At 38.2% G+C, this 22,618-nt stretch overlaps 2 protein-coding genes across 8 annotated transcripts in view; one reads left to right on the top strand and one right to left on the bottom strand.

Annotated features, from left to right (window-relative positions):
* Positions 1-953: 953 nt before the first annotated feature.
* HMGCR (3-hydroxy-3-methylglutaryl-CoA reductase) lies at positions 954-22,514 on the bottom strand. 7 transcript variants are annotated; one of them, XM_086869373.1, is made up of 21 exons: positions 21,942-22,514; positions 21,714-21,829; positions 16,322-16,517; positions 15,862-15,973; positions 15,196-15,283; positions 15,009-15,093; positions 13,389-13,494; positions 12,350-12,456; positions 11,868-11,984; positions 11,210-11,361; positions 10,112-10,356; positions 9,796-9,968; positions 9,137-9,331; positions 7,914-8,072; positions 7,564-7,721; positions 6,319-6,424; positions 5,226-5,396; positions 3,078-3,218; positions 2,824-2,982; positions 2,384-2,538; positions 954-2,216 (listed from the first exon to the last, which is right to left on the bottom strand). In XM_086869373.1, the coding sequence occupies exons 3-21, from the start codon at positions 16,484-16,486 to the stop codon at positions 2,162-2,164; spliced, it is 2,649 nt and encodes an 882-aa protein (XP_086725499.1). In that variant the 5' UTR covers positions 16,487-16,517; positions 21,714-21,829; positions 21,942-22,514; the 3' UTR covers positions 954-2,161. The 7 variants fall into 7 exon arrangements, with proteins under 7 accessions (XP_086725499.1, XP_023799208.1, XP_086725500.1 ...); XM_023943440.2 differs by having other exon boundaries at positions 22,234-22,502; XM_086869374.1 differs by having other exon boundaries at positions 22,208-22,475.
* The window catches only part of ANKRD31 (ankyrin repeat domain 31), a 64,045-nt gene continuing 63,677 nt past the window's right edge, over positions 22,251-22,618 (top strand). The window contains 1 exon segment of the mRNA XM_023943434.2: positions 22,251-22,564. Coding sequence (XP_023799202.2) covers positions 22,251-22,564 — 314 coding nt within the window.

Here is a 22,618-nt window from a genome sequence, read left to right as displayed (position 1 = left end):
AGAAATTAAATTCTAGACAGGTGGTTTGATTTTGCCAAACAAGCCCTAGCAGAAGGTACCTCTAATGCTGGAGTTATCTCTCCCACTAGGGCAAACTGTCTAATTAAGCTTTGAGAATAAATGAGTGCCAACAGGCTTCTGCAAACAAGGGGAGAAGTTCTGGTGTCACAGCCCTGGCTGTGTTTAGCACTGCTTGCTGGTGTCTCTTCATTAACTCTATTAATTTAGACTGTCTACAAACGTAAGTCACTGAGTCATCATAAAGTAAGCTTAAAATATCACAATTAAGTCAATATGTTTTCCATGGTTTTACTGAAACTGAAAAAGTAGTTCTGTACCAAAAATGTACACAGTTGAGTAATAATACAAAAAGTTAATTCTGCCAGACAGAATGTCAGTTAAATCCACCAAAATGAACACTGAACCACCATTTATTGCCAGACCAGTGTTAAATAAAATCACTGAACAAACATAGAAACAAAGTAATTCCAAGCTTCCTTAAATAAAACTAGTAGCAATTAGCAACAATTCTGCAGGAAGATAAACATTCATGATATTTGCTTTTTACATGCCATCATAACATGTCTAGCATGTAGGATGTCTTCATGCTTGCACATTACATTTATGAGCTCATTACAATGGATATTAACGTGTAAATGTACTACAAAGCAACCCACCATGATATATATCAAATCTGCACATTAGAAGAGCACCTCTACTAGTCACCCCTTTAGGAATGATGCTGCAGGAAATCCAGCCCAATCCACTGATTCCCCCCACAAAAAGTCAAACAAGAAAAGCCCACACCAACCAAACAAAAAAATCATCAAGTATATTAATTTTCCTCCTGTGATTAACTAGGCAGGGCTATGCATTTAACAGTATTCCCAGAGGTGAATCAAACCAGAATAAACCTGGGTTTTCTATATTATAGTAAGAACACGTGAGACTGCTTCACTGGTCCAAATACAGTATTTTATTACAAAAACTGCTTCTTACATTAACAGGTCATTTCATTGCATCCCCTTAATTAGTACTTTTCATTGACAAAAAAAAAAGGTAAGATTTCTTCTTAAAATAAATACTCCCCTCCTCAAAAAGAAAGTTCAAAAGGAAATTGAAAGAAAAAAATCCCCTCCTTTTTTTTTAAGAACAATGTGGTTTTCTGGCTTTGTTTTATCTCAGCTTAAATGGTGGATAAACACCTATTCTTAGAGAATAAGTGTCACACACCTTATAAAAAATCCCCAACGTAAGGTACACAATGTGTATGTGTATTCCTAAAGAGACTTCTTGTCAAATAAGTGTAAACATCTGTTCTTGACTTGTTTGTTTGAATGCACTCCTATCAAATAATATTTGAGAAACTACATTTACTTAAATACCTGTCTGACACACAACTGTTTTGAACTTACCATTTCATTTTATCTACAAAGTAACAAAACAGTTGAAGACCGTTCTTCCCTACTTCAGTACAGATCATATTTAACATTTCAGAACTTCACAGATCACGATTTTTACATAAAGGAATAACCTAAATTGTGGAGTTAAACATTGAACACTGCTTAGCTGAAGCAGCAGCAAATTAAGTACTATATATAGACAGATTTCTATTAAATTAATTCAATTAAATTGTTTGATAGCCTAAGACCTTTTACATGTCAACAAATTAAAACTGGGAGTTCACAGAAAGTGATTAGGCTTGCCATCACTTTAAAAAACATGCTTGTCTAACCAGAAAATAAAGATGGCAAGGACCAGTGCATTCAATCCAAGTTTACACCAACTTCTTTTGTTTTGTTACTTTAAATGTACAAAGTACATTACATTACTTTTCAGTTTAGTAGTTAACCAGGACCTTGTTAGATGAAGTAATCTCAACCTGTAAAAACATAAGACTGACTTTTTAGAAAAGGATGTGTAAGAGTAAGAATTCCAAAGCCACGTTCAAGATGTCTGACAGGACTTCTTTCACAGTCTCTAACCACTGAAGAAGGTCAAGCCTAACTAGTCTCAAGTCTTGATCTCTTAGTTTCTCTTACACAGACATCATTGAGTTGAAGACGATCTTTATTCTAAACTTCATAGATTTTGGTTTTTTTTTCTTTGTGCACCTGGTCAATTACTAGAACAATTCTTCATTTCAAAGCCATTTTAGTATTCAAGCTGCCTTTTTAGTGCAGGTTCCTTGAAGATCCTGTAGGTTTATCTTTGACCTAATGAAACAGAAGATAACTACATTAGATAGTTAAAATGTTACACTGTTCTTATGTGTTGCATTTAGTCACATAATCGTTATTGACTTTCTTGTCATAATTGACTCCTCTTGTAAGAGGATTGATCAAAACAGCAGAGAAACACGGGAATTTTTCCCATTTTTTACCTGTTGTGGATCATGTGGCTTTTGACAAGATGCCCTGCTGCAAGGGCAGCCATTAGTGACAGCTCCCCTGCCATCACTGTAGCACAAACGATTTTAGCAAGCTGACGGGCATTTTCACCAGGGTTATCTTGGCTTGCACCTTGAACCCCTAACATCTGGAAGCAAATACAAGGCAGTATTATGCTATGAAATCTAAGTCAATTTACGATGTATTTAGTATTAAAGTAAGTATTTCCAAATTATATCCAGTCAATGAGTCTCTTTAACATTGGACACATCTTAAGCTTTAGAAACTGGATATATGAAAACAATTCATTAGACATTTCTAACATTTTCATGTAAAATACATCAAGTTTCAAGCAGCCACATTCCCACAATATTGCTTGCATATGAAAGCAACCTTTAAGAAGGTAAGTTGCTTTCAACTTGCAGAACTATACCTGCAAACAGGCCTGCTGTGGGAGCAAGTTGGTGCCTCCACCAACAGTCCCTATCTCTATGGAAGGCATTGTGCAGCTGATGTACAGGTCTTCGTTGTTGGAACCAGTTCTCTCCATCAAAGTGATGCAGTTGGAGCTGCCCACATTCTGCGCAGCATCCTTCAGATCAAGGAAAAACAACAGACATTCAAATCAGTGTTTAATTAAGAATTATTGAACTAAAGAAGATGTGAACTAGTGTAAAACAAACTTACCTGACCACAGGCAATGTAGATCGCTGTCACAATGTTTGCTGCATGTGCGTTGTAGCCACCTATGCTACCAGCCATTGCAGAACCCACCAAATTTTTGTTTATGTTGACTTCAACTAGATCTTCTGTAGTTGTTTTCAATACCTGGACAAGGTAATAGATACACTTTTACTACCCTTTTCCTCAGGCAGGAATAGAAATAACTATTTATGGTTATTCATGGTCCTCAGCCTTGTTTACTTCTATATGGAATTTGATTCAATCATATTCCTATATTCCTTTTATTTTTGTTCCAAAGAAGACTTTCAAATGTAGGATGCCCAAGTAACAATGTAAAAGTCAGTACAAAGGGTTTGGACTTGCACAGGCCTTTAAGAAAAGCTCACAGCTGGTCCATTTCAAAGACTCTTACATTCAGAATGGAACAAGTAAAATCATCTTGGCAGAAATATCCCATTAAGCTACCTAGACATGATTGTAACATTCCTGTCAAGTTGTTCCAGACACTAAACTCTTCCCAAATTTGTTTTGCATATGAATATGGAGCCAAACTAAAGAGTTCCAACATGAACCACTATGCTGCATAGATAAATAAATACTATGCACAGTAATATAAAATTAAGTGTCATATTTATACTATACTGACTATATTTTGAAACTTTCAAGTAAGAGATTTATACTGAAGTTAATATAAAAATAATCAAAGCTGGTCAAAAGAGATACTGTTGTTGAGCAAAATTTAAGGCCTTCCTGCACAGCAGGAGACACCAAGTCTGCAACACTGACAAAAATGTAATATTTATGTGTAAGAGGTCAATATAAGTAAATGTAGTGACATACAGGGCTGGAGCTTGCAGAAAACCTTCCCCAAATTTACCTAAAAGTTATTAATGCCCATTATGAAAGGACTACCTCCAAATAACTACCCTGGAATGAAATCTTGACGTTACAATAGATATTCCCAGTGACTTGGCTACAAAATGCTAAAAATTTGAAAAACAGTAAACTACACTAGAAGACATGAGCTATGTCAATGTATAAATCCATTCTGCACACACTGTTAGAATCCTGTGTGTAACTCTGTACCCAGAATTAGAGATGTTAGAACTGTAAAAGATGAAGAGATGAGAGTGTTCAAAGACATAGTAGAAGTCTGTTTATTCATTGCTGATAGAGAAACTAGTACTTCTCAGTATGAAAATGAGAATAGCTGGGAAGGTGGAACAGCTGTGTCAGACCTGTAAAATCTTGAGCAGTAGAATGAAGATACAAGTCTTAAGAATCTCTCCCAGTATAAAACTGGGGCATCATCAAATGGAATCAACAGGAAGGTACTTCTCACACAAGGCAAAGCTGGACTGTGGCATACTATCCAGAATACTAGTTCTAGAAGTCACACAGTTTCCCAGAAGGGACTGGACAAATCACTAGGGGAAAGCAAGCAAAAAAAGCCCAATCATACAGGCAAGCACCCACCTTTAAGATCTTAAAAAAAGGTGTTATAATATAGTGAATTCTTCCCTGGATATTGTTTCCCATGGCCAGTGCTGACAACCAGGTAACAGGCAATGGATTTTATATGACACACAGAGGCCATCTTCTGAATTCAGGTAGAAGAGAATCTAAGACACTGTTATAACTGAGGACAAGCTGGCCAGAGAATATACCCAGCATTGCTTATAAAGGTTACCCTTGGCAAGATGCCAAGATAGCTTTGGAGTAAGTAAACCATCTGATCATCTGATTATCTGTTTCCATTGTATTAGGAAGCATATAAATACTGAAGAGAAAACCAGGTGCATTTTGAAACAAAAAAAAAGAGTGAAAAGGTTGAAAGACAGACAAATGACAGGTTTAATGACAGACAAAACACTGTGTGCAAAATGAGGCATAATTTTTCAAAGGTTAACCATGAAAATCCTAATGCCTTCAACTAGAGATGCATCATTAAACATATACACATTATTTCACACCACACACAATGAAAAAGAAAGAATCTACTGATTCAGAGAAATAGCTTATCCTACAGAAGTACCTGAAAAACATGTAAGAACTATCCTTACCTGGAAAACAACTTTCAGTTCATGCATACGATGTAAAGTTAGCATCAGTTTTGCAAAATGTATGTATTTTTATAAACAAGACACTTACTTCTCTAACAACCTTAGCTGGAATGACTGCTTCACAGACAACAGACTTTCCTCTTCCTTCTATCCAGTTTATAGCAGCAGGTTTTTTGTCTGTACAGTAGTTACCACTGATAGCTATAACTTGAAGGTCAGGAAACTCTTCGTTCAGCCTTGCCAGTGCTTTTTCAGTACCCTGTTAGAGAGAAACAGATAATAGGCCAGGTTTCTCATTATGGATAAAAAATAAGCTGTTCAAGGACAGTGGAACAGTATTCTAATCAGACAATCAGTTACAGTGGAAGAAATGAACAAAATATCATAAAGAAAAAAGAAACAGGAAGGAAAAAAACCACAAAAATTATGACTACCTTTTTCTAACCACTTTGGGAATTATATTGGAGAGTAACTGACTTTTCCCGGTACATAGAGACTCCAGGGATCCATTCTAGGTGCATGGACATATAGTTACCATACTGAAGATACAATAGGAACTGAGTGAAACATTACAGGCATGGAATGAATTAATTTCCAATGTAGTGGAAAGAGCTTCTCTACACCAGGAAATCAGACTAGAAAATCTGCTATATTAGGACTTTATTATCATCAAATCCACTTTTATAATGGCTGACTGCCTATTCTATAAGAAGTTTAATTCTAAGACTATTCATTTCCCATAGCATAAAGCAAGCCAGCAATCTAAGGATCACACCTCAAATTCTTCCACATTTGCATAAAAACAAACAAGCAAGCCCAGAGAACACCTCCCACCTCTCTGCTCCTAATTCTTTATTTATTAGGAAGTGATAATAGTAACAGAATTATGGTTGCTGGATCTTTGGCTCAAAGCAACAGTGCAACCAGCTTAGCTTCTCCTATTATCAAAAATACTTTCTTTATATAATTATTAAAAATATAAAATAAAAGGTTAATTTTTCTTTCATCATTCTCTTCCTAGTCTTCTCTATGCTTACAAAATCAAACATTCTTATTATTTTGTGCAAAGAGCACTGTGTCTTATCTTTCTGTCTTTCAGGTAGTCACAGGTTATTAGGCTATCTTTATTTTTAAAAAGGAGTATCAATTTTTTAAAAATACTTAAGGGGAAAGGTTCTTACTTTCGAAATCATATTCATTCCCATTGCATCCCCTGTTCCCGACTGAAAACGGATATAAAGGTTACGACCAGCCAAACTGATGAGAAGTTTTTGTAGGCGGGCAAACCTGCAAGAAAATTCAACTATTACTTACAATCCTCATGGGAAAATTAGCTTTAAGTGGCAAAATAACAGTAAATCTTTGCAAACTGCACTGATTCCTTTATGAATCCTTTGGAAAAGACCTGCAAGACCAACGAATCCAGTCTTTGTTAATCATCTTTTCAACAGGACCATAGCTCCAAATGCTACATCCAGTTATTTCTTGAACACTTCTAGGGATGGTGTTTTTTAGAATAAGCACTTTAAAAATATTCACTGTCTTTTTATGTTTTCTATCCCTGAACTTCAAGAAATAAAATAACCTGAACCGCTAACATAGATTTTATTCCTTTGTATTCCTTAAAACATCTCACTACCAGATATAAAGTAATAATGAGGCCTTTGGAAATTCAGATATAAGTTTTATAGCAAGGCTAAAAGCATGCTATCTTCAACAATGCAAGCTGCACAAGTCACTCAAAATGCAGAAAATACTGCATTTAAAAAGCAGCATGTACTGATTCTGGCCAAAATACAGATGTGTCTTTGGCTGACACTTGTTAAGAAGCACAACAGGTAAGGAAATCTCTCTCTGAATCTTCCTAAAGCAAGAAGGTAATCATAAGCCCTAGAGAAAACTCTAGGGCTTGAAATTCACTTATTCTTAGCACTGCTTTACACTTTTTTTAGCATTTAACATCTAGCATTAGTTTACCTTGTATTCTCTGAAATCTCAAAGAATAAGTATTAATAAGATTATCTGAAAGGCTAAAGATCAAACTTTGAGGTTTTTTTCTCCATAGTAAGTACAGTTATAGTTACTTTGCCTAGTAAAAAAATCAAAATAAGTTTTTAGGATTTTTGCTATATTTTGCTAAAAAATTCTCAGACAAAATAATTTTATATTAATTATTATGCAATGTGTATCTATTTGTTGTTAATACACAGTGGTTTACCATTATCAGTGAAAAATGTCTATAACTAGCCTTGGCATGTAGCCAGAGTGACTTTTGTCCACTTAGATATTCAAAACATGGGATAGCCAAAATGAAGATGTAATTTCTTCTCTTGCAGTACTCCAAAAAAAACCAAAACAACTGAGATCTTTTTACCATCCATAGAAGTCTTATTTGAAAATGAAGCTGGAACAGCCATTGTACTCACCTACTTGTGCTGTCAAAAGCTTCCTTCATTATTTTAAAACCTTCAGGGCTTTCAAGCCACACTTTCACCTCTGCAGCTTGGCAAGCAGTGGGCAACCTTACAACAGGTCCTCGAGTCATCCCATCTGCCAGAATACGGCTACTTGCTCCTCCACCAAGCTAAAAACCAAAGCAGATGGGGAACAAAGTAAGATTACAAAGTAAGGTTTTAGTTTTCAAGAAGTAAAAAAATATGCATTATATAAACCTGAATATATTTAGGTTTATATAATGCATATTTTTATGCATTATATTTATACATGTTTACAATATAGGAAATTTTTTAAACTTTTCAAGTCACACAATACTTACACATATTGCTCTACATCCTCTGTTTGTGCTTGCTACAAGACATCCTTCTGTTGTTGCCATTGGCACCTGAAACTCTTTGTTATCTAGAAACAGTGGACCTGCTACGCCTACAGGAATAGGCATATATCCAATCACGTTTTCACAGCAAGCTCCCATCACCTTAGAGAAATAATACAAAACAATCACTAAGGTTACACTCCAGTGCTACAGCAGAGCACGCAACATACTACGCCTATGACTACACCAAGGCATCTTAGTAAAACACCCATAAATTTACCCATAAAGCAACTCCTTGCCACCTCAAAAAGTTAACAGCTACAGCTAACACTATTCAACACTAGGCAGATGTATTGAATCCTGTACAGTACTAAATGTTATTTACATAACCCTAAAATTTTAAAATTAATTTTAAATAATTTTCAACTTTAACTTAAGCTCAAGGTAGTATTATTATTCAGTTAACTGTGGCTCACATTAGTAGAACTCTGCATCTCTTAGATAAGTCAGCTGCATACTTTGATAGGAAATATTTTTTGGATCACTTACAAAACTCAGGCACCGCCCTAAGTTTAAAAACATCAACAGTAATTAAAAGTGGTGCCTTATGTTTGCCTTTTGTTTTTTTCCTTCTACATGTTTTGACCAAGCTCATTATTAACTCATATATATGACTATGGCATTTTTCCGTAGAACCATAGACTTGTTTGGGTTGGAAGGGACCACAAAGACCATCTAGTTCCAACACCCCTGCCAAAGACAGGGACACCTTTCACTAGACCAGGTTACTCAGAGCCCCATCTAACCTGGCCTTGAATACTGCCAGGACTGGGGCACCCACAGCTTCTCTGGGCAACCTGTTCCAGTGTCTCACAACATGGTGAAGAATTTCTTCCTAACATCTGAATCTGCCTTTCTTCAGCTTAAGGCTGCTCCCCCTTGTCCTTTTGCTACATGTCCTTGTGCAAAGTCCCTCTCCCACTCTCTTCTAAGTCCCCTTCAGGTACTGGAAAGTGCTATAAGGTCTTCCCAAAGCTTCCTCTTCCAGGATGAAAAACCCCAACTCTATTAGCCTGTCCTCACAGGAGAGGTATGGTGAGGTATTTCAACCCCCTGATCAACTTAGTGGCCTCCTCTGGAGTCATTCCAACAGGTCTATGTTTTTCTTCTTCACGTGTCTGAAAAATAGTTTTACAGTGAGTTCTGCTTACCTACTTTGTACTTACCAAAGAATAATTATAATTCCTATAAGGAAGATACTGCAAAGATGAAGGTTCAGGAAGTTTCTTGGATAATATCTGTCTGCGAATGGATACGCCTCGCTCCTGGGTTTCCATTAGGGTTTCCAATTTGTATGCAGGAATATGCTTAGCATTAACTAAGCTGATAACCTCAGCATCAGTAAGAAATTTTGCTCCTTCCTGGAAATATAAATGGAGGAGAGAGAAAATACAGACTCTCCTGGTGAAAATCCTTTTAAATGTTTCCAAAAGAAAAAGAGTAACAATTTTACTTTGCTAAAGGACTCAACTGCCAACATCAGGTTTCACAGAAGGCCAACATATGATCAAAAACTTTCATGATCAGACACCCATTTGTATGTGTACATGATGAAGCTCCAAAGACTTGGTATGTTATGAATGATGAAGCTGATCCCTCCTCCCACCCTTCTCAACTGACTTGACTCATTAAAGGGTTTTGTTTCAGTCATGACCTCTGCATCCCCCCATGTTATGAAAGCCATGCAATTTTCTGAAGAATGATATTACAACCTATCTAAATTATCTAAATCAAAGGATTATCTAAAAGCTGGTAAAAGAACTCTAACAATTCTTAAATCAGATGTTGTAGTAGAGGTTAAATAAAAAAATTATTTTTTCCATACCTGTGCACTTCCAAGTATACGAACACATTCCTCAATAGAACGTGGTTCTTTAGGTAACTCAATCTCTTCCTCTTTTCCACTGAGATATGAAGAATTTTCCACAGGGCTAGAATTGCCAACCACAAATGTAGCCTTGGTTGATGACTCTGCTAATACAGGTTTTATGACTTCAGCTGCACAAAGACAATTAAAATGAACTCCGGTTTACAAAATCCTGAAGTTTTGATACCAAACGTAATATGCTACCAAAGATTGCACAGTTTGTTCCAAATACTCATTAATAGGTCCACACTTTAGAACTACAAAAATTACCTACCACTTTCTTCTTTGGGAATGAAAGTTTCTTCTGCTGTATTAGATTTCTGATTGTTTTTCAGAAGTCCAGCCTGCTTCCTGCAACAATTTTCAGGGACCTTTTTCTGTACCATCACAGGAGATGTTATGGGATTCTTCAGTGAGAGGGTAGATTCAGTCTCCGCTTGCTCAAAGAAAATATATTTAACAGCAAGAAGAAGGGCTAATCCAAGTGTGATTACTTGCTCAATATCCATACTGGCCATTCTAAAAAAAAATCAAAAAGTAAATATACAGTACATACAATTTGTTGCTTATCACAGCATTCTGACATTTTTTGCTTCAGAAGGGGTAATAATTCCATTATCACTTATAGTTACAAAAATTCCACTCAAAGGATATTTTCTACCAGGACATGAAGTATGCTAGGCTAGGGTGGAAAAATCATTCATCATACTATTATCAACACAAACATCTTCAGATGTCATTAAAGAGTTACCAAAATTTTGCTAAAAAGCAGCCCCAGCAGGAAAAATTACTTTAAAAGATTAACTGATGGCTACCTCAAATTGATTTTACACCTATCCCCAAAGACAAGATAGAAACTTTCATTTATCATCCTCTACCAGTTATGACTACTATGATGCAAAATGAACTGCTAAGAGTAGACAAAAACCCCCTGCCTAAACCAAAACATCTGCATTCTCAGAAATAATATGAAATGACAGGTGACACTAACTTGAATTTAGCTGAAGGAAAAGCCATGGTATAAAAAGGGTTTTGCACTTAGGCGTGAATAGTCAGAATCTCTATGTAAGTAGTTACTCTAGTGCAGTCCTAAAATTATTTCCCAGTATGCTGTGAAAGATGCAAGTGGGAAAAGACAGTGTTTTGATGCATACAGGACAGCTAGCTCTTGATCATGTTCTTGACTACTTCAAGGGTTTGGACAAATGGCATAATATTGACATTTCTTCTGAAATGTCATCTCTGGCTCCACAAAGTCCTATAGTGGTCAGCCCTGAAAGTCTACAAGTATCATGATCTAGGACAACAAGCTTCCAGCTTAGCTTCTAGCAGCAGAAATACAGCACAATCACATTTCTGAGAAGCCACCCACCGAGAGAGGTAGAACTGCCACAGAGAAACATTAGGTTCAATTCTCTTTGGTGCATTCTCATCCAATCCCACTGAATTTTCAACGGTACTGTTTTGAGCAGCTGGTTCAGCTATCCAACGACTGTGGGCGTGAACAAGAACCAAACCCAGTGACTGTGACAAAAACAAAAAACAGGTATTAATTTTTCAAATGTAACTTGGTATCTAACTTACTAAGAGTAAATATTGTCCTGTTTTTGTTTGGGATTTTTTTTGCTGTTTTTTTCCCCATGCTTCCCACGCATCTACAGTCTAAAAGCTGATTTTCCACACCTTTAATTAATACCCTTTAAGGCCTACTGTGATGCTGTTGTACAGGATGTGGATGTGTCCCACCCACATTTTTTTTCTTGATCAAAAAATGAGCAAAGGAAGCTGAGGGTACTGCAGGGTTAAGAGGGAGGGAATTAGTACACATGGAAGAGCCCTGAGTGCTTGGCACAGAACTGGCATAAGCAAGAAAATGACAGGTGTAGATACAGGGTAAGTTAATTAAAAACTGTAAACTGTAAGTCCAACTAATAGGCTGCAAAACACAAGTCTACAGGAAACAAAAGCTTGATTTTTGCACCAGAACACCTCACTGATTGCATAACCACAGGTGAAAAAGAGCCACAAACCATAATCATTTTGACCCTCTGTGTCACAGGATTTGGTTTATTCTCTTCTTCTTCCAGAACACGAGCAAAATGACTAAGCTGCCATATAGGGCGCCCTTCACGACTCTCTCTTGAAAGCTGCAAAAAAATAAAAAAACTTTAAAATAGGTCATATATAGTACCCATTAGAAGAACCAACAAATAAGATTCCACATTGCATTTTTATTTGATCATTGAGAAATTACCAAGAGTCTGTAGTTAGACCTTCAATCAAGAAAAACCCTGGACAGACAGTAAGTTACAGTATCATCTGTATACTCTGCTTTAGATCAGAGCTGTTACCAAGTGTGACTCATTGACAATGATATTTACAAGTTACTGTCACCAGTTTAATTTGAAAGGAAGATGAACATGCTGGCACGTAACTCCATGATGGAAAAGTATAGCCTACAGAAGCACAGGGCTGAATACTAAACTTGAGGTTGTCTTGAAGTTGGTCTTACCTCTAATACCAAGGACACACAGGCTGGAAAGAAGGTCATGAAGACGAAGTAGTTGGCAAGAACAGACATACAGCCAAAGCAGCACATAATTTCAAGCTGTCGTACACCTAAACAAAAAGACAGTTTTTACATTTGAATATGCAATTAGCTATAGTTGAAGAAGTGCTGCAGAATTAATAAAGAAATCATTAAACTGACATTACAGACTACAGAAGGAACTATTGAGATTAATTGAAAATAAACATCTAAGCCCTACTCATTGTGCACTGGCTTATTCTAAGTACAATATGTTTTTATATATTGACAGAAAAGTATTTTAAGGTGTAATTCTATATTAATATAAATGAAGTTCATCAAGATTTTGATATTTCACAGTAAGAGCTTGAAACTCCTTACTTATTTGAGAAAAAAAAAATTAGCCAACATTATGTATTGAACTCCCTTTTAAGAGATGGGATGTTCAGGCACAAAGCAACAGTGTACAGGTTGCCTACTCCTTCACAAGTATTCAGAAAAAGCCATGTTAGCCATGTTGCACATGCATTACACAAATGCCGTAGTAAGGATGAAAGACATAACAGTATAAAATGTTTTTAAAAAACTATATGCAACACCAAAATAAGTTTTTGTCCCTAAGATATAAAGAAGAAAACAGCTTATTAATACACAATTAAAACCCTGAAAGAACCAAAATTATTTGAAGAGCAAGTGCTCTGGAAGATACTGTTAAGATATGCAATATAATTGGAAAAAAAATCAAACTAAATCTTATGAAAGCAGCTGCACAGAAGTTCATTCCTACTACACAATGCTCAAGGAAAGCCATTACTTGTATTTCAAACTTTTGTTCGATGTGTATGTATTACTCACATCTGCAAGAAACCAGTAAAATAAGCTAAGTAGGAGATATATAAATAAATAGATTAGATCCCTCCAGTGTCAAGGATAACGTCTATTATTTGAAAGTCTCCATATTCTAATGTCTCTCAAAAAGCCATTTTTAACTGGAAATATTTAGGCCCTTAGATGTATGGCTCACCTGACATGGTACCAACACCAATTACAAGACACTCCACAAGTGCATCCAGCGTAAACGTAGGGCCTAGTATTGCCATCCCACGTGAAATATTTTCTCTGACTTCATCCTAAAAAGAACAATTTCTGTCCGTTAACATGAAGAGAAAAACTAAATTAAGTCAGACATAACATGAAAACTGAGTAGTATTATGGTGGTAAGGCCTTGTAAAACATGTATTGAAAAGGAACTACAATGACAAAGCATACAGAGAATGTATTCTATTTCCTCTAAGTTATTATACTTTCACAGTTCCTTGACACAAATTTTTTTCATTACAATTTATTTATTTACCTTTACCTCATCAGTATTCTAAGCTCCTACAACACTGATGGGCAGGGACATTAATTACAGTCAATTCAAAAGAACAACACTCCTAAATTTGAAGATGTGAAATAGAAGGCACTTATGTCATGGCATTTCAAAATTTCTTACAGTCACATATCTGTACTCCAACTACTATTACTTTAGTGTTTTATATTTAACTCTGTAGACTCAGCTAGTTGAAACAAGGTCACAAAAGGCACTAAAACTTTCTCCTGGGGAAAAATGGATTTATTCCAGAAAGCAGGCATGATAAACTCTAGAGAATTTTCTACTGTTTTCCTGGTGATGGTATTTTTGGGGCAGCAAAGGAAAAAAAAACTGTAGAGGAAACCTATTTGTAAAATATTTTCTTGAAAATTAGTAAAATAATTCTGTACTTGCAATTATTGTAAAATAATACAGAACACATTATATTGCATATATAGAAACTGTACAGTGTAATAGAAAACAAATTAAAATATAATAGGTAATATGTCACAATCAGAATATGCTAATGCCATGTAGAGTATTTCCTAAGTACAAACTAATCCCACTTAATATACTTTTATTTTAGAATTTAGACTATTAGGAAACAAACATTACTAGGTATGACGAGCAAGATGTCCTGTCAATCTCTCCTGTTGTGTTGTGTTAAATGTATTAGAGCATGGATGTTCCTGTCTGCACATATGCTATATTCATTCTTCTAACATTTGGCCTAGAAATATGCTTTTTTTCAGTAGTAATACTGTAACATTTGATGTGTCTTTATATACTGTTCCCAAGTCCTAGAAATTAACTTATTTTCTGTCAATAACCATTTTAAGGAAGACTTTGTCTAGGAACTCTAGCCTCCTTGGAAGAGCTGTAAGCTTTGCTGGTTTAAAGTTCCAATTTAATGAAGTCATACTCATACATACAATTAACAATGCACGTGGCTGTGCACACTAGTTTTACCGTATTACTATTCACTTGAACACTGATCTGGCTTGAAGACAAGAGAATATAGAATCTGGATACAATCTGATCCTTTCATTATTTATGTATCCCCAAGACAGTATATTGCCTGTTTGTCTCCCCACTTGGATTACTCATACAATTATAAAATGGTTTGTCCTGAATGGGGCCTTAAAGCTTACCTACATTCTAATCCTCTGCCATGGGACAATGCTCCATTACGAACATTAAATTAAATATCTCCATGGCAACACAAATAAACAAAATACCCACAGTAAAATACCAAGCAACCAAAAAGTCCTTAAAAATAACTCCCCTGACCTGTGAGTTGGAGCTGAGAGCAAATTTGGCTAATGCACTTGCTCTTGACAAATCAATCAGAAGCAGGAAGAATGGTAAAGCTTCGCTGAAAAAAAAGAGGCATATGTTAAAATGCAAGGTTTATGGTACAGGGAAAAAAAAAAGTAAGCATGAAATGCAGAATAATGAATAACAATTCATTACTTACTTTAAACCTGTCAGTTCTTTATCCAAGAAGTGAATTACCACTGTACTAAAAACGAAACTTGAGAAGATTGTGAAGAGGCCAGCAATACCTTAAAAAAACAAGAGGATGAGAATTTTTTCATTTATATATATTGGAAGAGGAAAAGAAAAAACACCAAAATGCCCCCAATTTTAGATCAATCATAACAAATGAATGAGAACTCCTATCTCAGTGCATTAACAGCAGCTGAGATGCAAACTGAAGTAGATGCTATTTTTACAGTCATTAAAATTTTTACAACAGTAAAAATTTTTACTAACAGTAACAGTTTTAAAATTTTTACAACATTCAAAGTATGACTCAGAAATAAAAGCCATAAATCTCAATTTAAGTAAAATTAAAACTGGCTTCAACAGCTCTATTATCTCAAGTATTTCACACAATAAACAGTTATTTCAAGAATGACATTTTCAGTGTTTATATAATCCTACACAACCTTTCACAAAAAAAGAGAAAAAAAAGCACTTTGATGCACACAAAACATTTTTTCTGCTGTCTAGAAAATAACTAAAATAATGCCGTTGTGAACAGAAGGATTAAAAGGTTAGTTCTCGTTACCAATTTAGGTAAACGATGCCTCCCAACAATCAAAACACATATAGCAAATATCAAAATCAGATACAATACCTAAAATGTATTTTGATCCAAGTTGCCTTAGGTTCTGAAACTGGAAATATATATAAAGAATTGCTATGCAGCGTGTGATTGTCAGGATGATGATGTCACTGCTCAGAACATCCTGTATGAAATACAAAGCAATTTAGTTAGCTTTTACACTAAGGAATAACCTGGTAAGTTCCAGTAATAAAAAAAATAAAAAAAAATCTATTGTAAAGCTCCATTAAAAGTAAAGTTCCATAATAAAATAAATATCACTGCTAGTCTTGCCTTAAGAGCTAAAATGCTTGGTCATTAGTCTATCACTGTTTTTATATAGCTGTAATATCTGAAATGAGAAAAGGCAGCCCTGAAGAAGCTTCTACATGGCTACTTTACACCTAATACATAACAGCTTAATGATATTCTATAGAAAAACCTGGATCTACTGATTAACACCAAGTAGTATAAAATTAATTTAAATCCTTACTTCTTCAAGTTTGGGGCACTCATAATTCCAGCCACAGATCTTATCATTCCCAGTGAACATCTTCATAGACATCATGCAGATAGTGAGAGTCACTGTTCCCACAATGACTTCCCATGGATGAGACGCTACAAAAAGGCCATGCATTCGAAAGAGTCTGGACAGCATTTTGAAGGCTGTTTTTCTATACTTAGCAAACCTGCAACAAGGGAATATTTTATTTAAGTACAAGATTTGGTGGAAAAAGGCAGAGCTTGACACTTTCTTGCAAGACCTTTATATCCTTCAGGAAATAAAAGTAAAAACACTTAAGTCAGAGATGAGCAAGGAAACTAATCTTTGGATTTCCTTCAATCTTCCATGTAAAACACCTATTTCTAATATTCCAAAATATAATATTATCTGCTCTTGTCTTCTCAACCTTTTTTTTTTTTTCTAAAACACATCTTCCTGGTTTTCTTCTTCATGGTTTTTGCCACCGGGATTAGGTTATCCATTAGAGTATGGTGCTAATAATGCCAGGGTTGAGGGTTCAATCCCAATACAGGCCATTCACTTAACAGCTGAACTCAATGATTTTTGTGGGTCTTTCAAATCAGAAGCTTCTGTGATTCTATCAGTAAGGCCTCACTACTCTCACAAAATCTCTCAAAATCTTCCTATCACACAATTTTGATACTGCTTTGACTCAAAATTTTTGTTTTTACCGTTTATGTAAGCACTCTTCAAATTATGTTATTTCTCTGTTACTCATTCTTCTTGTCAAAAATACTGATAAGCTATAAAAATTATCAATTAACCATTATTGGTAATGCTCAATAGCAGGAATTGAAATGTTATATTTCTGACTGTGTCTTCTTACTTTCTGTTCAATATTAGTCTGTGATATAAATTAATTACACTCAAAAAATATTCTTTCTTCATCTAAAGCATACAAATCCTTACATAACAGTATTGTGGCAGTTCTCTTCTACCCCTTACTGTTCCCTGGTTACTGGTGCATTTCATCATCCCTTTGCTTCCAACAGGTAACAAACATTTACCATAAATTTTCACAGCTGTCTTTCACATAACTACCAACATGAATGTTCAACACATCCTTCAGACCCCATCCTGGTCTATCTATCTGTGCTGCATCTTTGTGCAAGTTTGTCGAACATCTTTACTTATGTTCTATGGCATAGAAACAAAACACCATAACATTCTCTCTTATATACATTAGTAATCAGATTTTCCTCACTGCACAAAATCAACAGCTTACAAAACTGTACTGTAAAGTTCAAAAAATGGTTAATAGCCTGGCTAACAGGGACAATCTGTATTTTACATATATTAACCTAGCGCTGAAAGATTTCCATGGAGGCCTGAGGGGTTTACATACTACCACTTCAAAGTGGATGTAAAAAAATCTATTTGTGTTGTCTTAAATGCAACAACCCATCTGTAGGCCTTACGATATTACTTCTTTTGGACATCAAAAATTAAGCTGACATTCAATGGAGAAAATAATAGTCAGGCAAATCTATCTGCCTAAGCATTCCTGAAGATACCAGAATCATCTTGGTTTACTACCAATACTCATCTGAACCACATAAGCACCAAGAGCAATTATTTCAATTATTTATTTCTCTTGATCCTTCCAAAGTGAAGGTGTGGCAGGATGTTTGTGGCTCAGGGAGCCAAAATGGGAAAATAATTGAGAAGACTGCCTTCCTTATGAACAAATTATTTCATTTCCTGACTGAACGCTTTTAAAAAATTAAATTAAAAACCAGCCCCCTCCTTTTAAAGCTGGTATTATCCCTTCTTTTTCCCTCTATCATTTAATCTTCATCCTCTTCTGTAAATTTATGCTCTTGTAAAACTGTTCCACACTGATACTATCATTTCTCCTCAGCAAAATGGAAGGGGTTTTTTGGGGGGTTTTTTTGTTTGTTTGGTTGGTTGGTTTTGGTTTTTTTTTTTAACTAGGAAAACTAAAATGAAACCCAGCCAGAAGAATACCTGTGCTGAAGATTTTGCAACAACACAAAAAAGAGAAAAAAATTCACAACCTCCTCTGAAAATACAAATAATTTTGAATACGAGTCTATTTCAGGAAAATTATAACTAGCAGTAATATAGAGCTCTACCAGTCCTAACACTAGTAATACTGTTAATACAACTATTTCAGCAAGTTGGAATGATTATCTGACAATCCAAAAAAAAAATTTAGGAGGGCTAGAAAGATTTCAAAATATTTTCATTTATTAAAATTGTTAAATTTGCTAAATTAACAAACGTAAAATTGTTAATTGCTAATGAAAAATTGTTTTTCCTATTTCTAAACAAAAATGGTAAAGAGTAAAATGGCTTCACATAATCAATCTGGGGGGAAAATGCAATAAATCATTTAGTAAAATAACGATCCACAGTATCTTATAGTATTAACTGCTGCTATCCTGAAATACAGGATGTCTCGTCACTCATCTTGGGGTTAACAGAGTGATACTAAGTCCTAACCTAAAGGGATTATTTAAAGTTTTTGTGTTTATTTAACCTGCCCTAAGCACAGGATGCTTTTTGCTATGCAGTTGACTCTTCTAGAAAATATTGATGATTTCACACACTGATTCTGCATTAGAGTGCTGTAAAAGAAAATTCAGTGCATAACATCAGCTGATATTGCTGTTTAAAATATTTATAAACACACACTGACTTTAGCTTGGAATTAGCAAGACATAAAATTAAATATAAAGCTAAAATTTAATATTTATATAATTCGGTTGAGTTTCAAAATGGTGGTTCAAAAGGGATACTTTGTAAGTCCTGACTGCCTTTGTTTTCAATCAAAAATTTAAACGAGACTAGAAAATAAAGCAATCCATTTTGGGAATCAAAACCTAATGCAAAACACGAACGAACGTCAAATACGATGCCCTCAAAAATTAATCAGAGTGTAAAAAACAAACTAGACCGGTTGTATTTAATGGTTTAGAGCAATTATCACCCACGTAACAGTACGTAAAAGACTTGCCTGTTAATTCTTTGAGTTTGCAACACAGCTCTCACTAACCTCAGAGCGATCGTCTGCAACACCATCTATTAGATGAGCACTAATTTCCCATCTCCTGCTATCTGACTCAGCAGTACCTACAGGAACTAAGCGGCAACCTAAGTCGAACGAAAACCCGTGCAGAGCTCACCTGGCACGCACACGACAGCACAGAGACCCTAACACATTCCCAGGGAGGCATTTTTTTTCTCAGAGGGGGAAGCCACCCCCTCGCAGGCCCATCGCTGCAGCCCCCGCGCGAAACGCGGAGGCTCAGCCCTGCAGCAGCGCGGAGGTAACGGGACAGCGACACGGGCATCCCCCGCACACCACCCGGGGCGGTGGTGAGGCGGGGCGGCCGCCTCTCCCTACGCGCGGCGATGGCGACGCCGCCTTTCCGAACAGGCACTCGGACCCGGAGCCGGGGCCCTCCCGCCGGGTACGGCGGACTCGTGTTGCCAGCCGCCAGCCCCCCGCCCCCCCCGCCCGCAACCCTGCCGGTCCCCGCTCACCGCCGCGCTCCAGCCGCACTCCCCGCTCCGTCCCGCCGCGACCTGAACTGCACCGGCAGCCCCGCTCCGCCCCGCCGCGCCCCGCCGCGCAAGGACACGCCGGCGCCGCCATCGCCCGATCGCGCGGCCAATGGCGAGCGCGCGGCACGCCCCTCTCGCGCGCGTCACCCGCCGAGTAGCCGCGGCAACGGCCCGGCGAGCGCCGCGCGGCCCCACGCGCCATCAGGAGCGGCGAACACGCCATCGCGCCATGGGCCGCCCGCCAATGGGAAGCCGCGCTCCCCGCCCCGCGGCCCCTGATTGGGCGGCGGTAGCGGCTCTTTGCATGCGCTGATGGAGCGCTGCGGCCGCCTCCCCTCCCTGCCGCGCCGCGCCCGGGCTGGGGCTGGGGCTGGCTCACCTGCGCGCCTCCGACAGCGCCCGGTCACACCGCGCTTTGCCGAGGCGCTGAAAGCGTGGGAATTCCCGGTTCTTACTTGTGGGAAGCAGCGGTGCCCCTGCCTCCCGGGGCAAGGGGGTTGGGGAAAGCAAAGGCAAAGCAATATATTTGTATTTGTGGATTTCCGCCAGAGAGGAAGTGCAATTTTTGATTCTTGAGGCATAGGAAGCTCTGAGAGACCCGCAAGGACGCATTCCTGTCTCAGCAGTGCTAGGTGGTCTTTAGATTATCTCCAGAGGTTCCTTCCATCCCTAGCGATTGTGTGATTCTCTCGGGCACCGAGTCGTGTGGCTGCAAAATAGCATTGCAGGGTGGCAGGGCAGGGCCGTGCTTCTGGCCCTGAGCGGGTTCAACTGCAATACAAATACCTGCTACGGCATTTGCAGTGCACGATCCGCGCCTCGGCTTTCCCCAAACTACATCTTACATGTGCCACCTCACTTGGAAATATTTCTAGTAGCTCCACATGGCACTGTGCCGTGAACCATTAATGTGTTCCTCAAAAAAGGAAGTGCTGGTGAAAAGGTTGCTGAAGAACTCCACCCAAAGTAGTTGGGGCGATTAAATTGAGCCAGCTCAGTCTTTTAACATGTAAATACACTTTTCATTCTCATCTTCATTATGTTTATAAATCTTAGTAATTTACTGCTGCATATCCATCTCCCCTGGTAACTTTTCTTAACAATAGTATTTTTTTCAGGGTCACACCTTCATTAGCCGAAAAGTGTAAAGTATTAGCAGTGACATTTCTGGACTCATTTGTTAATATGTGCAGCAATTGCTGTAACTGCATATGCGCCCGACTTAAAGCAAAACAGCAGTTCATACAGTTTCAACAATTATATGTATTCACGTTTCATTTAAGATGACCTTTAGACCTTTTCTGGTCTGTTTTCCACTTTTTCCATGACCATGATTTTACAAATACTAAAAATGCTAATTTATCAAGGTCACTGGGAGCAGGAATCACTATGGTGATTTGGGCTCTGTAGTCTCTGCAAGTACATGACACCATGTGCTCTGACATTGAGTTCTCATATCTGCAGCCTAAACATGATTATCTCAAACTTATTCCCACTCATGAGCAAATGAACCATTCATTGGTAGCTATGAAGTAAGCTACTTAACCATGACAGACAAGTGTTGCCAATTTAGGGACTCTCTAAACACTGACACAGAGCCGTAGTTTAGAAAGGAGACATAGTTTATTCTGTGCAGGGGACAAGGTGGAGTTTTCCACAAATAAAGCACAGCAATCCTTGAAACTTTGCACTAAATGTATATGTATTTTAGCAAACAAATCACAGCTCATTGGTTGCAAGTTACTTAGTTCTCTTATTAATTAGTATTCAACCTTTTATTGGTTGAATGAATCTCGTGTTTCTCATGCTAATGTGTCTGCATACTCACCTGATGCTAAGTAGGAGGGTTTCTTGAGAAGGTGGTCCGTGAGTTACTGGTCGAAATCTCTCTCACTGTGAGACTTGAGCCCATGAATTGCCCCGATCGGAACTTTTTGTCAGGACCTGTAGTGACAGGATAAGGAGTAATGGGTACAAATTGACTGAGAGGGAATTTAGTTTAGGTATTGGGAAGAAATAGTTCCTGTGAGGGTGGTGAGGCATTGGAACACGTTGCCTAAGGAGGCTGTGGATGCTCCAACCCTGGGTGTTTTCAAAGCCAGGTTGGACGAGGCCTTGAGCAGCCTGGTCTAGTGAGAGGCGTCCCTGCCCACGGCAGGCGGGGTTGGGCCCCTTTTAGGGTCCCTTCCAACCCCTTAACGTTCTATGATTCTAAAGACCTCAGACTATGCAGTCAAAGGTAACCCTTCATTCAGGGTCCCCCCTTTGAGGCTGTCTGGCCTTTTTCGCTGTTAAGAGACTGTTTCACATCACCCTTCTCACTCTCCCTAACTCCCTGTGCAGATGACCATTTCTGCCGCTTGAGATGCCGGTGTCAGAAGCGCACGGGGTCGGGGGAGCGAGGCCCGTGCGCGCACGGACAGCGCGGTATTTGCTGCGACTCTGTGGTGCTGGCGGGCCCGGCGCCGCCCCAAGGGCAGCGAAGCCGCGCCACAAGATGGCGGCGGCGGGGGAGGAGGGCGGGCGGCCGCCCGAGGAGGCGCCGGGGGAGCGGAGCGGCCGCACCCTGGAGCGCCCGGGGAGGGCCGGCAGCAACACGGACAGCGACGAGACTGTGGTGGAGGGCTCTGTGACGGAGAGTGATGTGGAGGAGGAAGAGGAGTTCTGTAGGAGGAGGTGGTAATGCGGTGTGACTGCGAGCGCCACCTGCCCACCTGTTTGTGTGGGGGCGGC

This window comes from Cyanistes caeruleus, chromosome Z (assembly GCF_971803275.1).
Source record: "Cyanistes caeruleus chromosome Z, bCyaCae1.hap1.1, whole genome shotgun sequence".
Classification (NCBI taxonomy): Eukaryota; Metazoa; Chordata; class Aves; order Passeriformes; family Paridae; genus Cyanistes; species Cyanistes caeruleus.
The sequence above is the reverse complement of the archived record's forward strand: the minus strand, read 5'-3'. Positions and strand labels throughout refer to the sequence as shown.